General features: G+C 38.7%; 1 protein-coding gene across 1 annotated transcript; it reads left to right on the top strand.

The window, feature by feature from the left end:
- Nucleotides 1-9,059: 9,059 nt before the first annotated feature.
- Nucleotides 9,060-18,953, top strand: LOC103600581 (TM2 domain-containing protein 1-like; the record flags this gene model as incomplete). Its single annotated transcript, XM_008584872.1, has 3 exons — nt 9,060-9,224; nt 11,090-11,163; nt 18,900-18,953. Coding segments are annotated over exons 1-3 (289 nt in total), but the record flags the coding sequence as incomplete, so codon positions are not given.
- Between the last annotated feature and the right edge of the window lie 913 nt (nt 18,954-19,866).

Genomic DNA, 19,866 nt, shown 5'->3' with positions numbered 1-19,866 from the left:
AAAAACTTACTCTACTACCAAGGTGAGCAAAGTCTTAAGTAAACAAATCGAACCCCATTTTGGCTTCCCCAACCTAATATATTTTTTGTTAAACTTTAACAAAGCAAGTAAATTCAGACTGCTTGACCGGTTTAAAGATAATTACTAAATGTTTGTAAGTAAAAACACAATTGTAAGGACTAGGAAATGCTGAGCTGTTGTCTCACAAACACAAGGTTCTAAAATTGAATTCACTGTAAGAAAATATATAGATTTTTCTTTTTTACTTTAAAAATACAAACTGAAAGAAAATGTATCATAATGTTACTACTGGTTATCTCTCAACAGTAGGTGGAAGGGTTTCTGTGTGCTTTTAGTTTTTTTGAAAATTTTCTCCAATTTTTCTCCAATGAATATACTTGTATGTTAGCTATAAAGTAATAAAAATATTAATACATGACTTGAACTTATTAAGGCATAGCTAAATACAGATGAAAGCTGAATACAATTTCTTTTCAACTTTAAACAAAACTATTTTTCTAATGACAAGCCCATTTTATGTAATTGATAACAGGATCTAAACTAGTAAGGGCAAATCTCTTCAGAACTCATTTTATAAATTCTGTCCACTTACAAAGTTATAAGCTTTTTAATTACCTTAAAGTTTTAATAATCCTTATAAAAGCCGTTAGGGGCCTGGAAACATCAAGCTCATATTTTAGCTAAAAGCCAAGAGCTCGCTAACATTTTCTAATGCTGCAAAATGAACAAACTGAAGTTTTAACCTTCACTTCTCTTTAGTTTTCCTCTAAAATAGACGTGTGCAAATGAATTGGCAACCCATAGGTGCTTAGTCAGCCTAGAATATGGTATCATCCTCAGTGGAACTGAGATTTTTCTTCTTGGTCTAGGCTTCTTCATTCATTTGAAAAACACTGGTTGCGCACCTACCAAAGGCCAGACCCTAAATGCAGCTGAGAAGCAACCGAGAAAAATAAAGCCCTGAAAGAAGCACCCTCTCAATTGCGGAGACAAACCAGTAAACAAGGAATTCGAATCTAAAGTGATCAGAGCCACCTGGAGATACGACAAAGTGCCAAGTGAACACCCCAGAAAGAGATTATTTTGGTCTGCTGGGTGTGCCTGGTGGGCTGGGGCTTCTGGAGAGTGGGAAGGGTCTGGAAATGCTTTCCTGAGCTTGACTTAACGCAGGAATCCAGGAATTTCCCCAAAGCCTGGAGGCCAGAGCACTTTCCCCCTGGTCCTCTCCATCTACGAAGTGACGCTGGCAGAGCGCAGGCCTGACTGCTGGCCTGGGAATCTCGGCTACGTGACGAGCAGGGGCCCCGGTTGGGGCCAAGTGTCCCCCACAGCCCGGGTCTGGACAGCCCCTCCTTCTCAGGCTCCGAGGCGGGGCACCACCTGTTCACTCCTTCCACGGCCACCCGTGGAAAGAAAGACCCCGCCTAGCTCTGGGGGCAAAGCGGAGGGACCGATGTGGGTGCCAAATCTGATCCGTGCCACACTCTTGTACACAAGTGGGCCGAGATTTGAGGCCGGGAAGGCCGGCCGACGCTCGGCTGCTCCCCTGCCCGCGGCCTCCTGCGTAGCGGGGCGGGGAACGCGGTGAAGTAAAAACACAATTGTAAGGACTAGGAAATGCTGAGCTGTTGTCTCACAAACACAAGGTTCTAAAATTGAATTCACTGTAAGAAAATATATAGATTTTTCTTTTTTACTTTAAAAATACAAACTGAAAGAAAATGTATCATAATGTTACTACTGGTTATCTCTCAACAGTAGGTGGAAGGGTTTCTGTGTGCTTTTAGTTTTTTTGAAAATTTTCTCCAATTTTTCTCCAATGAATATACTTGTATGTTAGCTATAAAGTAATAAAAATATTAATACATGACTTGAACTTATTAAGGCATAGCTAAATACAGATGAAAGCTGAATACAATTTCTTTTCAACTTTAAACAAAACTATTTTTCTAATGACAAGCCCATTTTATGTAATTGATAACAGGATCTAAACTAGTAAGGGCAAATCTCTTCAGAACTCATTTTATAAATTCTGTCCACTTGACACCCCACGCTTTACCTGGTCCGGCGGAGGCGCGGGTGGGAGTCTGGGGCGGACGGGCTCGGCGCCGGCCCTCCCTCACCTGGGCGGAAGTGAGAGCCTGGGGTGACCGCGCCTCACCTGGCAGGCCCTCCTCTTGTCCCGAACCTCCCCGCCCAGGGCGGGGCGCCGGGGTGGCGCGGGCGGGGGAGCCCGGGGCCGCGGGAGGCCGGCTCCGAGGAGAGCGGGCAGTTGGCTTCACTACTTTTGTGCAGGTGAAGCTCGCCTGGGCCAAGGAGAGTTAAAGAGCCCGGGCAAGGTGGGGCGTGCGGGCCGCGTGGTGGAGGCAGCCGGCGCTAGCGGTGGGCAGATCCGGCCGGACCAGGGTGGCCGGAGGGCAGTGAGGAAATCTCTGGGGCCAGTCTGCTCAGCCCCTTGTCCTTTTGCCCTATTCCTTTCTCGTTCATCCCTCCCCTGTGTTTTCTATGTCAGCTGACGCAACATAAAATACTCTGAGAAGTGTCACTGCGGGGTTATGATTTTCCTCTCACTTACTTAAAGAAACGAATCCAGCGGTACTTGCCTGCTGTTTGCCGGCGGGCGCCAGCGTATGCACCATCTCCTCCACTGTGGAGGAACCGCGCACCCGATAGGTTCATTGATGGGCCCAACGTCGGTGGCCCAGACGGGGTCTTTTGACTCTTAAGTCCAGTGTTGATTTCACTGAACAATTTTAACATTTTCATTCTTGATGTCACAACTTGACTCTGTGGAAAAATATGCCACAATGGCATTGTTCCACTCTCTTTAATGTAATTAACTCTAGAATTTTGATGAAGGCGCTTTACTTTGTCTAATACAGTCCACTCATTAACGATAGAGAGAATCAACCTTCCGGTGTTTCTCTCATTGAGTAAATGAGCTATTTATTAAAGTTGTGATTGACTCTGTGGGGAAATGTGTAAAATGGTACCCCAGTCCTCAAGACGAGTAATGCATACGAAACAACTGTAACATAAAGACATTTGTAAGACCATGCACTCGGCGCTTTCCAGTTATTATATAACTTCTTAGGCCTGGCAAGAAGACAATACTGGCATTGTCCCTGCTTCTTAGGAACTAACTAACTACTGAAGGAAATAACCTTATACAAAAAAAATTACCAAATAGAATAAAACCAGAAGCTTCAGAAAATAAAGATATCTATTATGCTTGTTAAAACCATAACTTAGGACTTAAACAGGTCTTAATGGGTGTTTGGGATTTATTTAGGTAAAATGGAGAAGGAAATGCTTCCTAAGTCAGGGGAATAGCATATTCCCCTTTTCTCAAAAACCATGTGACTTTTAATTGACCATGAAACCAAGTCCAAATTCCTTTTCTTAGTATTCAAGTCCCTTCCAAACTCTCCCCTCCTTGCTGACTTTTTTTTTCTTAAAAACAAGGGAAAAACAAAGTTTTATTTGACAAAAGACAAAATTTAAGGGCAACATATCTATAACATTTGGTGTAGGTACCAATGTATATTAAGAGATGGAATGAAATTTTAATCTCTATGAAGTCATCAAAAAGGCTGAGGAAGTGAGGCACTCAATCTCAGGGATGTGCATGCATAGGTTTGGCCCATGCAGGAACCTGCAGTGAACGCCTTTCTTGCCTACCCTGGCCCTGGCCCTTTTAGACAAAAGTGTGCGTTTGTGGCCTAAGATTTGGAATTATCTAATTAAATATTTTAAAAATAAATTCATTTTTATGAAGTACATATTTTTAATCTACTATGTTGTGATCTAATTTACATTTAATGTAATGTACCCATTGTAAATGTTCATTAAATTTAACATTGTAATCACCACCACAATCAAGAAACAGAAAATCTCCATCACCTCAAAAAGTTCCCTTGACTTTTCACAATTTTATATAAATGGAATCATACACTATTTGTTTTTAAATAACAAGATAAGAAAAGTATCTAAGGCAGCACTTCTCTAAAAATGTCATAAAACAGATACAGGTTATCTTTAGTTACCTTGCTCACTCTTTAACCTAATCTTGCACTTTACCTCTCCAGGATCTTACTCTGACCAAACTCAGTGTACTCCAGGTCCATGGAATCACCCACCATATGATGGCTTTTCTGGTGGTTATTCATCTTTCCCCTGCCTGAAATGTCCTATAGCCCTACCCTTCCTCTAGAACTAGACTCAAGTCTCACCCTTATGAGAAGCTGCCTGTCTGACTATGCCAGCAAACATCCATGTCCTCCACATTTAACCTAATTTTTGTGTTGTTAATTTAATGTGAGCTTTCCTTTGGCTCTTACTTGGAATTTTTAAAAAATTATTTGTTTGATACATTTTCAGGGAGCTTAATCTATGCCAGAAGATGATTACCTCTGAGAATCCTCAAGAATATTTTATTCATAGAATGATGAAGATGAATTTAATTTTTTTTTTGTCCTTTTTCAGACCAGCCGCACCGCGCTCAGCCAGTGAGCGCTGTGAGCGCACTGGTCATCCCTATATAGGATCTGAACCCGCGGCGGGAGCGCTGCTGCGCTCCCAGCGCTGCACTCTCCCGAGTGCGCCATGGGCTCGGCCCAAGATGAATTTAATTTTTAAGAGCACAAGCTCTGAAGTCAGAAGATCTGAGCTTGAATCCTCACTCCACCATTTCCTAAAATGTTACCGTAGCAAGTTACTTAACCCTTCCAATTCTCATCAGTGAAATTGGTAACAGCCCTCATTTCCTATAGTAATTCTGAAGGTTAAATGAAGGAATACATGTACTGCATATACCTGGCACATAGAAAGTACTCAATAAATGAAGCAGAACATAAATAGGAGTATTGCAGATCCTAGTGAGAACAAGGAGAAAACCAAGAGTAGAAGTAAATAGAGGGAGGTACAGCAGATGATGGAGGACCTGAAAAGACCATGGAGAATGTTAGGTTATAAGAGCTTACCTATCATCTCTAAGAAATTAAAGAACCACTGAAAACTTTTGAAATGGATTTTAAATATGATACAGGATTTTTTTAAAAAGAGAGAGAGAAGAAAGATTAATCTGGAAGCAGTGTGCAAAAATGGATTGACAAAGTTGAGGAGAGAGCTTAGAATGAAATAGAGGAAGTAAGAGGTTACCATAGCAAGGTACATAGGAAATGATGAATATCTGAAATAGGATGAAAAGATAGGATTTAAAAAAAGAATGAACACTTAAAAATATCAGTTGCTTACTGATTAGATAAAGGTATTAAAGAAGAACAAAGAGAAAACTGAAGGGTAAAAATGATTCCAAGTTTTGAACCTGATAAAAGGGATATTGATGGTGATATTGAGAAAAGCCAATTTATTTTGTTTGTTTTGTTTTTTGAGAAGCAGGACTCCTAAGATCAGTTTTAGATCCTTCACTTGACATTCAAGATGAAATATATTCGGCATATAAGAGTAGGCCTTGCTAAGCGGTGAATCAAAGTTAACTTAATTGGATAGTAGTTACTTAAACCAGTGCACCAAAGAGAGGACACAGTCAGAAATACTTGGGAGCCACAGCATAGATAAGCAGACAGTCCCCCCTTTACAATGGTTAGATTTTTTTCTGGTGGCTGGCCCACATGGGATCTGAACCCTTGACATTGGTGTTACAAGGCTGTGCTCTAACCAGCTGAGCTACCCAGCCAGCCAAAATTTTTTCTTGACAAGATTTTTTTCAACTGTATTATGATGCAAAAGTGATTACACATTCAGTAGAAACCTACTTTGAGTACTCATACAACCATTCTGTTTTTCACTTTCAATACAGTATTCAATAAATTGCATGAGATATTCAACACTTGAATTTTTTTTTTCCTTTTTGTCTTTTTTACTGACCGGCAACGGGATCGCAACCCTCGGTGTTGCGCCTGCACCGCGCTCAGCCAGTGAGCGGGAACCGGTCTCCACATGGGATCCGAACCCTCGGCGGGAGCGCCGCTGCACTCCCAAGCGGCGCACTCTCTAGTGCGCCACCGGGCCGGCCCAATCAACACTTGATTATTAAATAGGCTTTGTATTAGATGATTTTGCCTAACTGTAGGCTAATGTAATTGTTCTGAGCACATTTAAGGTAGGCTAAGCTAAGCAATGATGTTCAGTAGGCTAGGTGTATTAAATGCACTTTCGACTTACAATATTTTCAACTTACTGTGGGTTTCTCAGGACATAACCCCATTATAAGTCAAGGAACATTTGTAGTAGAATTTCAAATGTTGTGTAGAAGTGTGTAATAAAGATCTAGCAGAACCCTGATATTATAAATTTATCACCAGAGGAAAAAAAGTGCCCATCACAGTCAAATAAAAAAGAAAGGTTTGAGAGTAACAATAATTTACCTCCTAATGTTTCTGTCTTAACCATAGAAACAGGAGTTGGGCTGGTTTTCTCAGAAAGTTTTGCTATGGGGCAAAACTATCTGTTAATGTAATTAGGTATATGGAAAATCTTGGGAACAAAAAGGTCCAGTGTAGAGAGCCCTGCAATCCCAGAGGAAGATTTCGCATCAGGCTTCACTGGTAATACTCTTTCCTAATGTTTCTGCACAACAATTTCCACCTTGGGTTGTGCTACTCATGTCCTTTGCCTTCCACATAATTCCATATAATTTCTATAGAATTTTGTAAGTGACAAATTTGATATTGAAAACATTGAGATTTAAGTTCCTACTAAATTTAGACAATGTAGTGATCAGAGCCTATGTTTGCAGAGAAATATAGTAATATGTTTTACTGAGCCATGAGAAAGTAGATTAAGGGATAGTAAGAAAAGAAAGTGAATTTTTTAACCCATCATCAGTTCAAGAATCAAAAATTTTGTATTATTTCTTTACTTTCACAGGGAAACCTTTTTGTTCTTTTTAGTTCATATATGTAGGATAGAAAAAAGATAATCCTTGATAACCAAAGATAATAAAATAGATATTGTAATGGGATTAATTAGCAAAGCATAAGCATTTTCAAAGTTAATTTTTCAAAATCTAAGTGAAAAATGACACAAACACAAAGCTCAGCAATATTCTGAGCTTTATTCTATTCTCAGCAATAGTCAGAAGGAAAACATCTAATTTTATCGTAATTTCAATAAATTAAAACTAGAAAGTTGCTTCCTTTAAACTTCTAATTTTCTTTAGATTGTATTTTATTGGGGGGGGGGCAGCTGACTGGTATGGAGATCCAAACCCTTGACCTTGATGTTACAAGGCTGCACTCTAACCAACTGATAAATTGTATTTTAAAAATCAAACAATCCCATTGATTTTTTTTATTAAAAAAATAAAATCAGAATATTCTGAAAGAGGGCCGGCCTGTGGCTCACTCGGGAGAGTGCGGTGCTGAGAACACCAAGGCCATGGGTTCGGATCCTATATATGGATGGCCAATTGGCTCACTTGGGTGAGCATGGTGCTGACAACACCAAGTCAAGGGTTAAGATCCCCTTATCAGCCAAAATAATAATAATAATAATAAAAATAAAAAGTATATTCTGAAAGAGAGTCAAAATGGTAGTTAAAATGCAAAGTCGTTGTCTTTTATTACCACATAATGTGTTGTGAAAGTTGTTAGAATGAAAATGGAGTCACTGTGTCAAACCCTAACGAAAAAATAAAGCTGGGAGATTAAGAAGGAAGGGCCCTGTAAAGCTAGGGTAAGTTCACAAACCCTTCAAGCCCGTTGTACAGAATTGGGAAAGATCCCGGGAGCCATTGGCAGATGACATGAGCTCAGTCCTCAGCAGCAGCAGCAACTTACAGGAACTGGCAGTGGCAGCGGCCTCTCAGAGGGTCCCAGGGGTCGGCAGCAACATCCTCCAGCAGCAGTAGCAGCCTCCCCATGCCCCTGGCCCCCGGGCATCCCAGGGGTGGGGGCACCATGGCTCAGAGCCACTCATCCTTTATACTTAAGTCCATAACCCAGGACACCTAGGTGCACATGCACAATTAATAGCCTCTAGCAGCAGTAGCAGCCTCCCCATAACCCCTCCGGGGGATCCCAGGGGTGGGGGGGCACCATGGCTCAGAGCCACTCATCCTTTATACTTAAGTCCATAACCCAGGACACCTAGGTGCACATGCACAATTACGATGTGGATAAAGAAGCACCATTCAATTTCAAATATTTTCACAATGTTATACAAAAGGATTAAACTTTCACTAAAAAATATATATATTTTTTTCTCATTATAAAAGTTCCCTACTACAGAACTTTCAGAATGTACGGACATTTCTAAAGAAGTGACAGAGGAAAAAAACCTTCAACTTTTCACTTACAGTCGTCGTAAACTCTGGTCTTGTTATAGGCCCCCTTAAATTTTCCCCCACCTAAATTTTCACTCTTAAGAAAAAGGGTGAATTCCCCCTCCACACATACTTTTTGTTTGTTTTGTTTTTGGCGGCTGGCCGGTCCGGGGATCTGAACCCATGAATTGCCCCTTTTTGTTACAGAGTTCCTAAGTTCTATTTGTGGCAGCCTCCCACAAATCCTCCTCTAAGGTAACAGAGAGCCGTAATATCATAATTAGTAAGAGCAGATTCTGAAATCCGGTAAACTCGGTCACTTAGTAACTAAAGTCAATGTGGTTTCAGCGTCGTTGAGCCTGGTTCCTTATCTGTAAGTCCAAATGCTCTCAGGGCTAAACGGAAATGATGATGTACGGAAAGCGTTTACCCCAAGGCTGGACGCAGCTGGCACTTTGGTAGGACGGAAAAGCCGCAGCAATGTTAGCCTCACTCTTTTCCCTCTTCCAGCACTCAAAGACCAACCTTAGTTCCTTTCTAGGGTTCGTGAGAAATTCCTCCCAGTGGAGGCACCCGAGACGCTCATTTTTTAAAAAGCTGTCCCAGTGATTTCGCTGAACCACAGGGAGGAGGAGCAGGGGAGTGACGGAACTGGTTTCCAGCCGCTGCACGGTCCCTTTAAGATCCTCTCCAATCACCTTTCTCCCTCCGCGGAGGCGGAACCGGAAGTCTGGGGGGAGCGCCAAGTGTCCAATATGGCGGCTGCCTGGACCTCTGGCCTGGCCGCCCCGGGGGCTGTGGCCGCCCAGCTCCTCGGAGTCCTATGGGTCGTGTCAGTCACCACGGGACCTTGGGGGACTGCCGCCACCGCCGGCGGCGAGGAGACGCTTAAGTGCGAGGACCTAAAAGTGGGACAATATCCTCTATGGGGAGCTCCCCTGCCTAATGGAGGCGAGGTAGATTTGGGGTCGCGAGTGGGTCGCAGCCCTCAGTACGGGCCAGGGCTATATTGAAGGGAACGATGATCCGTGGCCACTAATGACCGAGGGACCCCGGGAGGTGAAGAGAGGTGTGGGGATGGGAGAGGCAGAGGCCACCCCATGTGTTGGTGCTCCCTCTTCTGATGCACGTATTATATACCGGTGTGCTTGCTTGTTCAGCATAGATCCTGAAGTATGCCAGGCCCTGTTCTAGGCACTGGTAATACGAAGATTGATAGGCTCTACCCAGATAAAGTTTGTCGATTTGGGAGGAGACAAATAAGTAATACGGTCTAGCCAACTTGTGTTGCCCATTTGTCATTAACTTTCCATGTATTACTTCATGTCATCCTCAAACTCCGTGAGATGCTAAACTGCTAGGGGGCTAATTCCTGCTCTACTTTGTAACTCTAGGCAAATTTTTGAACTCCGTTTTTTCATGAGTAAAAATGTGGGTAATAATAGAACCAACTTAAAGATCTGTTGTGATTCTTAAATTAGCACAGGTTAAAACACTTAGAACAGTGCTTGGCATAGTAAGGACTTTATGTGTTATTTGCAGAGGAGGAAGCTGAGGCAGAAGGGGTAAGGGGCTCATAACACAGCTTTGTGACAAACTTAGGAACAACATGAAATGGAATTACATTTAAATTAAAATATCTACTTTTGTACCTACCTAGGTTTTGTACAAATTGTAGAGCAGAAAAGCTAATAATAGAAGCCAGAGATATTAGATTCTATGAGAGAAAATCTTGAAAAAAATTCTGTAGTATCTTTATGTATAATTGGGGAGAAGTAGCCATTATTTTATTTCCACAGAATAGCTCTAATTTGCTGAGTACCGTTATTCTTGGAGTTTGAGAATCACTGATCTAGTAAGTCTGTCTTTTCTTGGCAAAAAAGTTAGGGAGATTCTTTCTAAGAAAATAATTAGACAGCATGGAGAGAGATGAGCATATAGGATGTTGAGGTGATGACAACTGGAAAATGTCTGTTGTTCCTGGCGTAAAGATGAGATTCCCAGTAGTGATGTGAAAACCTTAAACGGGTCAGGCTATCTCCAGACACATGTCATGAATACCATACCTCCCCATTTTAGTGCTAACAGTAAAATATTTAGGAGACAGAACATACCCTCCATCCCCAGACTGTTTTGAATCTATTGGCTGAGGATTATTCTACCTATTTTCCAAAACTTAAAATCCTCTTGGATGACCACAAAGAAAATAACCATCTTCCCTGCAGTCTGATGGAAGTGTTCTAGGCTTGGAATCAGGAAACCTGGTTTTACTACCTATTATTTATATGACTTTTGGATAAACCACTCAAACTTTGAGCCTCAGTTTGCCTTCTGTGATTTGGGATAATAGTATCTACCTCCCAGGGTTATTTGTGTTACATGAAATTATGTATTTGGTAATACTGGTTGCCCCATAAATTAGTTTAATCTAAATCTCTGGAAATGGATTTGTTTTTAACCTACGCCTTCTTATAATACTTTGGTAAAGATTTTTTTTTTAATTTTTGCTTTGTGCTTATACCCTGATTGATGTTTTTTAAAGATGTCAACGCCAGCTAGAGTTTTAAATATATATTAGTACATGTTTCCTATAATAAGTTAATGTTCAAGTATTAGTTAGCAACACTAAAAGTATATTTGTACCTGTGCATATTGACTTGGACAAACTAGCAGCCTCTCTTTACATATGAATATTAACATGAGTTTATAATATGAGATATTAAAGACATGATAATGTTTTGTGTTGGAATATAGTTCATATTTCCTTAACTTTTTTTCTACATATATTTGTAAAGATCCAAAAATAAATGATGCTACACAAGAACCAGTTAACTGTACAAACTACACAGCTTATGGTAAGACTTTTGGAAACATTTAAAAAATAATTTTTAAAACGTTAACTATTTCATAGGTCAATATTAGATCACTAAAGGTAAGTAATAAATGTGCTTTTCTTTAAGTTATAACATTATTCAGTTTCCGAGACAACATAAAATTGGAGAACTGGCTAGGGCTTGTAATCTTTAATTTAAAAAAGAATCTTGGGCCGGCCCGGTGGCGCACTGTTACAGTGCGCCGCTTGAGAGCGCGGCGGCGCTCCCGCCGAGGGTTCGGATCCCACATACAGACCGGTTCCTGCTCACTGGCTGAGCGAGGGGCGGGCGCAGCACCGAGGGTTGCAATCCCGTTGCCGGTCCCGGTCCGGTACGGGCGCGACACTGAGGGTTGCAGTCCGTTGCCGGACATGAAAAAAGACAAAAAGGGAAAAAAAAAAAAAAAGAATCTTATTCTCTTAATTATATAAACTGGGAAGTTTTATATTTTTATTATTTTTTCCAAACAACTGGAATAATTTTATATAGCTTTCTTGATGTCTTTTATTTCCCAAGATATGTTATGCAAAGATGCATTTTTAGCTATGTTTCCTAATTACTGAAAAAGAACTTGAAATGAGACTGTTAGTCCAATAAGGTACAGTGAGGAGCTATATCACTTGCATTATGTACTTGTAAAGTGTACTTAGATACATTCTAAGTATGCAAACAGTATGGTAAGGATTTTAAGTATACATCAGTATTTTCTTAGAGATGTATTTTGATAATGGATAACACCCTCAGCCTGATGATTTGGGAGATCTTCTATTATTCTAAAATATGTGTAATGCCACATAAAAATTAATAAACTGCTCTCTGTTCAGTTGTTTTTTTCTACAGGAGTACATGTTGCAGTGGGGAGGCAGATAGATGTATGTTGGAGCTATTTAGCATTCTTGTTTGCCATGGTACATAATTATGACAATTAGACAGTATTTTGAGAAAAAAGAACCTGTTGTATGTATACTGATTTTTTAATGTATTAGACAGGAAATAAGCTGATACTGATGTTTTCTTTATTAGTAAAAGCTATTTTTTTTTTTTTTTTTTTGTCTTTTTTCGTGTCCGGCAACGGACTGCAACCCTCAATGTCGCGCCCTTACCGGACCGGGACCGGCAACGGGATCGCAACCCTCGGCGCTGCGCCCGCCCCTCGCTCAGCCAGTGAGCGGGAACCGGTCTGTATGTGGGATCCGAACCCTCGGTGGGAGCGCCGCCGCGCTTCCCAAGCGGCGCACTGTAGCAGTGCGCCACCAGGCCGGCCCTAGTAAAAGCTATTTTTAAACAGATTTATAATGTAAATGAGGTGAAGGGAATTATGTTTGTTACAGAAAAAAATTTTTCAGTTTTTCAAAAGTAATTTATATTCAAATAATTGATATCTTGATTATGAATTTGTACATACTCATATTTTAAAAAGCAGATCTCCATTTAACTTTTTACATCTTTGTATTTTGGCACACCGTTAGACCACTTTTAGTCAGCAAAGATATTTGAAAGGTTGTGTTAAACTTTTATAATTGACTTTTTGCTAGTATTTTGAAATGGTAAAATTTTACCATATAAACAGTAATAGGATATAAATATATAGTAGATATTGCTTAATATATATACTTTTATTTAATTTAGGTGTATTAAACTTAAAGGAACTTTGTAAGTAATCTCTCCCTTTTCAGTTAACTTGTAAGTATGCTGTAATTTGTGTAGTTTACAGTTCAGAGTCTTTTATATCATAGCTTTTGGAACACAGAGAATAGAGTTAACACACATAAAGAAGAGTCAGCTCTCAAATATGGCTGTTTTAATCATTCATGTGAAAGATGTTAGAAATTTGTGAGTACTGTTGTGACTCAGACATCTAACTTAAAACTAGGAACCAGGGAGCCAGCCTTCTCAAAGAAGCATTTTCTAGCCTGCAGGGTTCTTTGCACATATGGAGATTTTAAAGGAAATTACAGTATACAACTAAAATGAATAGTTTCTGCCCAAAAAGTGCTCTGCCACCCAGTTATGTGTCTCTTTTGGATGAAATAAGCATTAATACATGTAAGAATTATTAATAAATAAGTTTATAAACATACATAAAATCAAATAAGTGATCAGGTTGCTAGGAAGTATAAAGAACTTGGAGGTATTATGATATTAGCCATGGTGTATCAGGTATATGGTCATAAATCATGTAAGTGGAGAGCTATGGAAAAATAAAAGTAAGGCTTTCCATATAAAGATATGATATGCTATTCATTTGGAGAGAATAAAGCATGTAAAATTTAAGTACATTTGTCTAACTGAATCTGGGAACATATGTAAAATGTTGTAGATTAATAAATAAGTGACTTTAAATCATGATAAAGATTATCATTATCATGATTTAAAGAAGAAAACAAAGTTTCTGGGTCAAACGTGAGTCACGGGGCTCCTGCAGGTAGATGTGCAACTTAGGCCGGCACATAGGTATTCACCTGGGGTAGGTTCTTCCATTCCTACCCAACACTCTTGAGGCTGTGTCCATCCACGGGAGGTGTTTTTGGTTTTGTTTTCTAATCGCCCTTTTTTAAATCACACAAAAGCTAGTGGGGTAGCTATGGTGAATCCCTTCTAAATCCTGATCAGAGACGGACAGCAAAATGACCCTTGAAACATGCTTTTTGGTCCTAACGTAGAATTGATTAACAGGAGAAAACTATTAAAGTTGTGAAAAGTGTGAGTTAAATGGTCTTTCTAATTCCTTCCTTTTTTTTTTTCACTGAGTATACGAAGAACTATTGCAGAATCCTTAGACTATGATTAATTTTCTTAAACTATACTTCTTGGGTAGGAATGAATGCAAGCGATCTTTTACAGAGGGGAGTTTGGGGTTAGTAGGTAAGGATTGGGACAGAAAGCAAAAGAAATTCATCTATGATAATTAATTGATGTGATCTCAGAATGCTTCCAGGTTAGCCAATGTCATTTAAGAAGCACATTTGTTTATTGAGAAAGTGTTTATTTATAATGAATAATTTAATAACTAAATTTATTTTAATGAATTTAATAATTACATTAAGACCATTAAGTTAATTAAAAATTAATTTCTAATATTACAAAAATCTGAGAATTTATTTAATTATTTGTACTTATTTATCGAGAAATTATTATATGGCAGGTGGTGTAGATCATATACTCTTTAGTCTTCTTTAAGACATGATCCCTGACCTCAAGGAGTGTTCTTTCTAGATTATATAGACATACATCAGCAAGTATTTTCAATTTTCCTATCACTGAAATACAAAAATATTTAGACCCCACCTTCAGAAAATTTTGCTGTGGTCCTTTGACAGAGGTCTTTTTTATTTTCTTAAGTTTGTATTGAAGTATAATGTGTTTACAGAAAAGTATACATAAATGTAACTTAAAGTTCTTCACAAACCAAGCACACCTGGAATGCTTCCAGATCAAGAAACAATATTATCAGCATGCCAGAAGCCCCCTCCTACTCTTTTATAGTCACTACCCTGCCTCAGTGGGTAACCACTATTTATTCTATCTTCTAAATTAGGATTAATGCGTTTTGCAAAGAGTATATTATTTTTTAACTTTATTTGAAGAGAATTTTAAACTTACAGAAAAGTTACAAGACTAAGTAGTGCGAAGAACACCCGTATACCCTTTACCCAGATTTACCAGTTGTCAACATATTATTATTCTTGCTTTATCATTGTATATTTGCATGAGTGCTTGCTCTCACATACTCTCTCTCTCACACTCACACTATGTCTCTCTGAATTTGTATATGAGTGCGTTTGTATATATGTATATATACTTTTTTTTGGCCCCTAAATACTTTTGTGGTTTTTTTTTTAAGAGTAGAGATATTCTGTTAACAAAAACACAGTTCACTTATAAACTTCAGTAAATTTAATACTGGTACACATGCTTTAATCTAATCCATGGTCTAATTTTATCAGATGACCCAAATAATGACTTTTTAGCATTTTCCTCCAGTACAGGATTCTAAAATCAGGTTTTGCATTTAATTTTCTTCAAACTGGAACATTTCCACAGCTTTGTTTTTTATGAAACTGACTGACATGTTTGATGACTACAGTCCCCCTTTATTTTAATAGAATGTTCCTCCTTTGGGATTGTCTGATATTTCCTTACGATTAGATAAGTTATACACTCCAGGCTGGAAAATTACATATGTGATGAGGTGTCCTCAGCATCTCACATCTGATGGCACATGATACCTATTGGCCTCTCACTAGTGATGTTGTTATTGATCACTCTGATTTTCCCACTGTATAGTTAATATTTTTTCCTGTGCAAGTAATAGACTTACTAAGACCATGAAAATATCCTATTCTTCGTCAGAATTTCCCCCTAGATTTATCATCCATTGATGATTCTGGCCTGAACCATTCTTTATGATGATAGTTGCAAAATGATGATTTTCCAACTCCAGTACTCCCAGAGGAGAGCTGTCTTTTAATGCTGGAAATATGAATATAGGGTTGGCTCTTGCCAACTTAATCTCTAGCTTTTGTTTTCACCTGAGTTCTAGATTGGCACATTTAATTAGCTGGTCATTATATAATATAATCTGATAGAAATCACATCCAGTCGACCCTTTTATTTCATGGATCAAGATTAGGGTCCAGAGGCATGATGTTAACTAGAATAGGATTCCAAGCCACCTACTCCCTGGATCAGTCCTTTTTATTACAAAACTTCATTGTCCAATTACTTTACTTCTAGTTTAGCCATTGTGCATTTAAAACACTGCTGCTTTTTATCATTGAAAAATACTGTGTAGTTATTGGCTTGAATTGATGCTTCCTAAATCCTAAACGTTGGGCAGAACCAAATCTTTTTGCGAGAAAACTGCAAATTGAATAATTTTCAGTCTTTTAGCAAGTTGCTTAATTTTACCTATTAGTTTACATTTATTAGTAATTGGCTTCTTTAATTTTGTCATATTGATTTGTTTATTTTTACTTATTGCTGAAATCAATGTTAGCATGGAATTATTGTATAATGGAAAGAGTATTGATTAAGACTAATGAGTTTTAGTCTAAGAATTACAGAATATTACCTGCTTATGAGACTGCTTATTAAGGATGAAATGAAATAATTATAAAGTATATATAAACAAACTCGAGGGTTGTAGGCTTCTTTTGAATGGATGAATTTCAAATCACAAAAGCTTACATTAATTTTACAGCCACTCACAATATTATATTCATTTCTCATATCGTTTTCATTTTCTCTCTTTTTTTTTAATGAATAAAAGGCATAAAAAAATTTATTATATCACAGTTTTACATGACATGGGAACCTTCAGAATGAAGACCCAAAGATTAGGGAAAATTGTCCATATTTATGCTTAGGTTCTATGAAGCAGGCACAGCCGTATAGAAATGTGATTGGACAAGAAAAATATGTCCTCATGCCAATAGACCGAGTAAGGAGAATCAGCAGGGCCTGATTCTTCTTGGCCTCTCCGTATAGCATTCATTCCTCCAGAGTATACAGTAGGACCCTTTCTGGATTAAGGGTCTTATGACCTATAATCAGACAAGGTAGGTCAGAGAATTTCTTTATGTCCAGTTCCAAGACAGAAAGGAATAGAGGAAGATTAGAGTATATCTATGACCCACCTTAGGGAAGAGGGATTCTAGTTTCTATGGCTCAGAGGAGAATGAGGCTGAGAGATAGAAGGGCAGTTGAAGGTCAGAGGAAAACTTTGCTTCTGAGGCTTCTTCTGAGGACTTCAGTTTGGGATATTGCTTTCATGGACTCTGGCTCCACAGATGATGGGAATCCCATGTGATCACCTGGGAATGTGTATAGAAATCATTTGAGATGCTGAGGCTGTCTTGGATAACCCTTATTAACCTTCTGTCTCGTCCTCTTGGTTCTCTTTTAGAGCTTTCTTCAGCCCTTTCCTCTCCACCCCATTCTAGTTCCAGGTAATATAATCTGGACATCCAAAGAATGGTTTAGAGTGAGAGAATGAAGAACTAAACCATATTTCCTACTCTTATACACTCAGTACAGAATACTTCACCTCTGGCCACTAAAATGTATGTGCGGGTCTTCCCCACACACCAACCAGTTCTCCAGCAAACACCAACTGTGTGTCCTACAGTTTAACTCAATTCCGACACTATGTATCTGGAGTTAGACTCAGATCCCACATATGCAGGGCTCAGTCCCACAGGACTGCCCTCTACTTCAGAGGCCAATTGCAAGTAGCAGGTTGTTAACTGTACTTGCAACCTCCCAGCCATAAACCTGAATTTCCACAACCCCCCCCCCCCCTTGGGTCTGATTTTCTAGGATGCCTCACAGAACTAAGGGAGAAACTTATGTTTACAGGTTTATTATGTCAATAAAGGATATGATAAAGGATACAGATGAGCACCCAGATGAAGAGATGTATAGTACAAGGTATACGGGAAGAGGTGCAGAGCTCTCATGCCCTCTTAGACTGCAACACCCTCCAGGTACCTCCACATGTTCAGCAACCTGGAAACTTTCTGAACCCTGACCTTTTGGGTTTTTACAGAAGCTTCATTACATAGGCATGATTGATTACATCATTGGCCATTGGTGATCAACTCAACCTCAGCCTCCTTCATGTCAGGTTCATTCTCTATTAGTATTCTCCATGTTGAAGTTCTCTAACCTCCTAGAATGGTGAACCTAAGAATTTTTTAACATTTTCTCTAACCAAGCACCATGGTTTTACACCAGATGCTTTTAATACACACAAGAGTACTTCAAAAACTTCATGAAGTAGAATTGAAAGATAATACAAATCCTCCTATAAACTTTTTGAAGTATCCTCATGAAAACAGCATTACAAAAGATATTATCCCAATTTCACAGATGGGAAACAGGATTCAGATAGGTTTTGTAATTTGCACAAAGGAACATTGTATTTAAGTGACAAAGTTTGGACTTAAATCCAGATACGTCCAGTTCTAAAGTTCTGTTTGGAGCTATCTATCAATTCTAACAAATCAGTCTCTCAAAGTTTCTCTTATTTATTACTTTTTGATGTCATCTCTGTATATAGTTGGAGTAGCAGTTTATCCTTTTTCTCTAAATTATATAATTTTCATCCCTTGAAATAAGTAGCTCATACTTCTGTCAGACTTTAGAATCATTGTAGCAGTGTGGTTTTCCTCTTCACTCTGGTACCTCTTTCCACTGTTATATCTTTCCTAGGTCTGGAACGTTGGGCATTTTTCTTTCTTTCATTTTTCTCATATTGTATACAACGCAGCTAGTAGAAATGATTACAGATCATTGAAAACTAAAACTGTCAAAATATGGGAGTTTGAACAATTGATAGTATCTAATTGAAAAACAGAGTTTCTTAGTTTTTAATATTTTTTTTCAAGGCATTTTTACAACACATCTATAAATGCTTGGTCTTTAAAATTTTTGTGCAGGAACCTGTCCTCTCAAAAAAGCAATGCATTTCTATTAGACAAGGTGGATTGGAAAATAATCCCAACTGGAATTATAATTACTGTTTTGTATTGCAACTGTCTCTTCAAGACCTTATTTTAGATAGTCTGCAGAAAGATCTCACAAGGCTTGTATGACAAGAAAGTGACAGCTTCAAACAGAGCAAGTGCAAGGTAATATTTTTAGAGAAAAATTATCTAAAATTTAGTAATAGAATTCTAAAATTTATGGCATAGTTCTTTACTTACTGGTTTAAGGATTTGAAAAGCTGCTTTTTGAGAAAGAACCTGTGTTTATAGATATTCTTGCAGGTCAGTTCTTTGTGGAAATGGGATGCTTCTCATCAAGGGAAACATTCTAACTTTTAACCAGACATCTCTTTGACTGACTTACATGCCTGATGACTACACTATTGGACTACAAACTGGAATACCTGTATTCCTCGGGGTAGACAGAGCCTTCTCATGATGGCTATCAAATTGCTGTGGTTTTTAGATTCCATTTTAAAGAGTGCTATAACATTTAATTTTAATAGTGGTATTAGATATGCTGGAAATTACATTTTTTGCACCATTTAATTTCATGATGAACACAATATGAGCAACTCAAGGACTTGGACCGTATTTTACCCTCTTTTCCATTGTCTAGTACAGTGCCCAACTCATAGTAAGTGCTCAGTAAATGTTGTTGAATGAATTTGTGAATGGATGCATGGATGAATGATGGAAAGGTGAACAGGTGGATGGATTAATAAGAGATTAAAGGAAACTATCATATTCATATTTCAAGAGTGAGACTGGGTCAAGTATTTCTCTTTTTTAAAAAATTTATTTATTTTGAATATTCATGAGATAAAAAGCTGATTGTCCCCCCTCCTGCCCATGATGTGTGGGCCAGATTCATATTGGGAACATACCCATTACCAGAAATTGCTTTTGTACCCTTTGTCCCCTTCCAATTATCCCCCAACCTTCTCCCCCTTCCCCTCTCCCCTCAACTTCAATTTGTAGCCCTAGGAATGTTCCCTCCCTTCGATGAATCATGAGACATCTGTGGTCTTTCTTTCCTGCCTGCCTTTTTTTCTTAGCCCCCACATATGAATGAGCACATGAGGTATTTATCCCTCTGTGCTTTCCTTGTTTCACTCAAAATAAGTTTCTCCAGGTTCATCCATGTTGTTGCAAATGGGAGTATTTCATTCTTTTTTATGGCAGAGTAGTATTC

This window comes from Galeopterus variegatus, unplaced genomic scaffold (assembly GCF_000696425.1).
Source record: "Galeopterus variegatus unplaced genomic scaffold, G_variegatus-3.0.2 Scaffold3395, whole genome shotgun sequence".
Lineage (NCBI taxonomy): Eukaryota > Metazoa > Chordata > Mammalia > Dermoptera > Cynocephalidae > Galeopterus > Galeopterus variegatus.
This window is presented reverse-complemented; position numbering and strand designations above follow the sequence as displayed.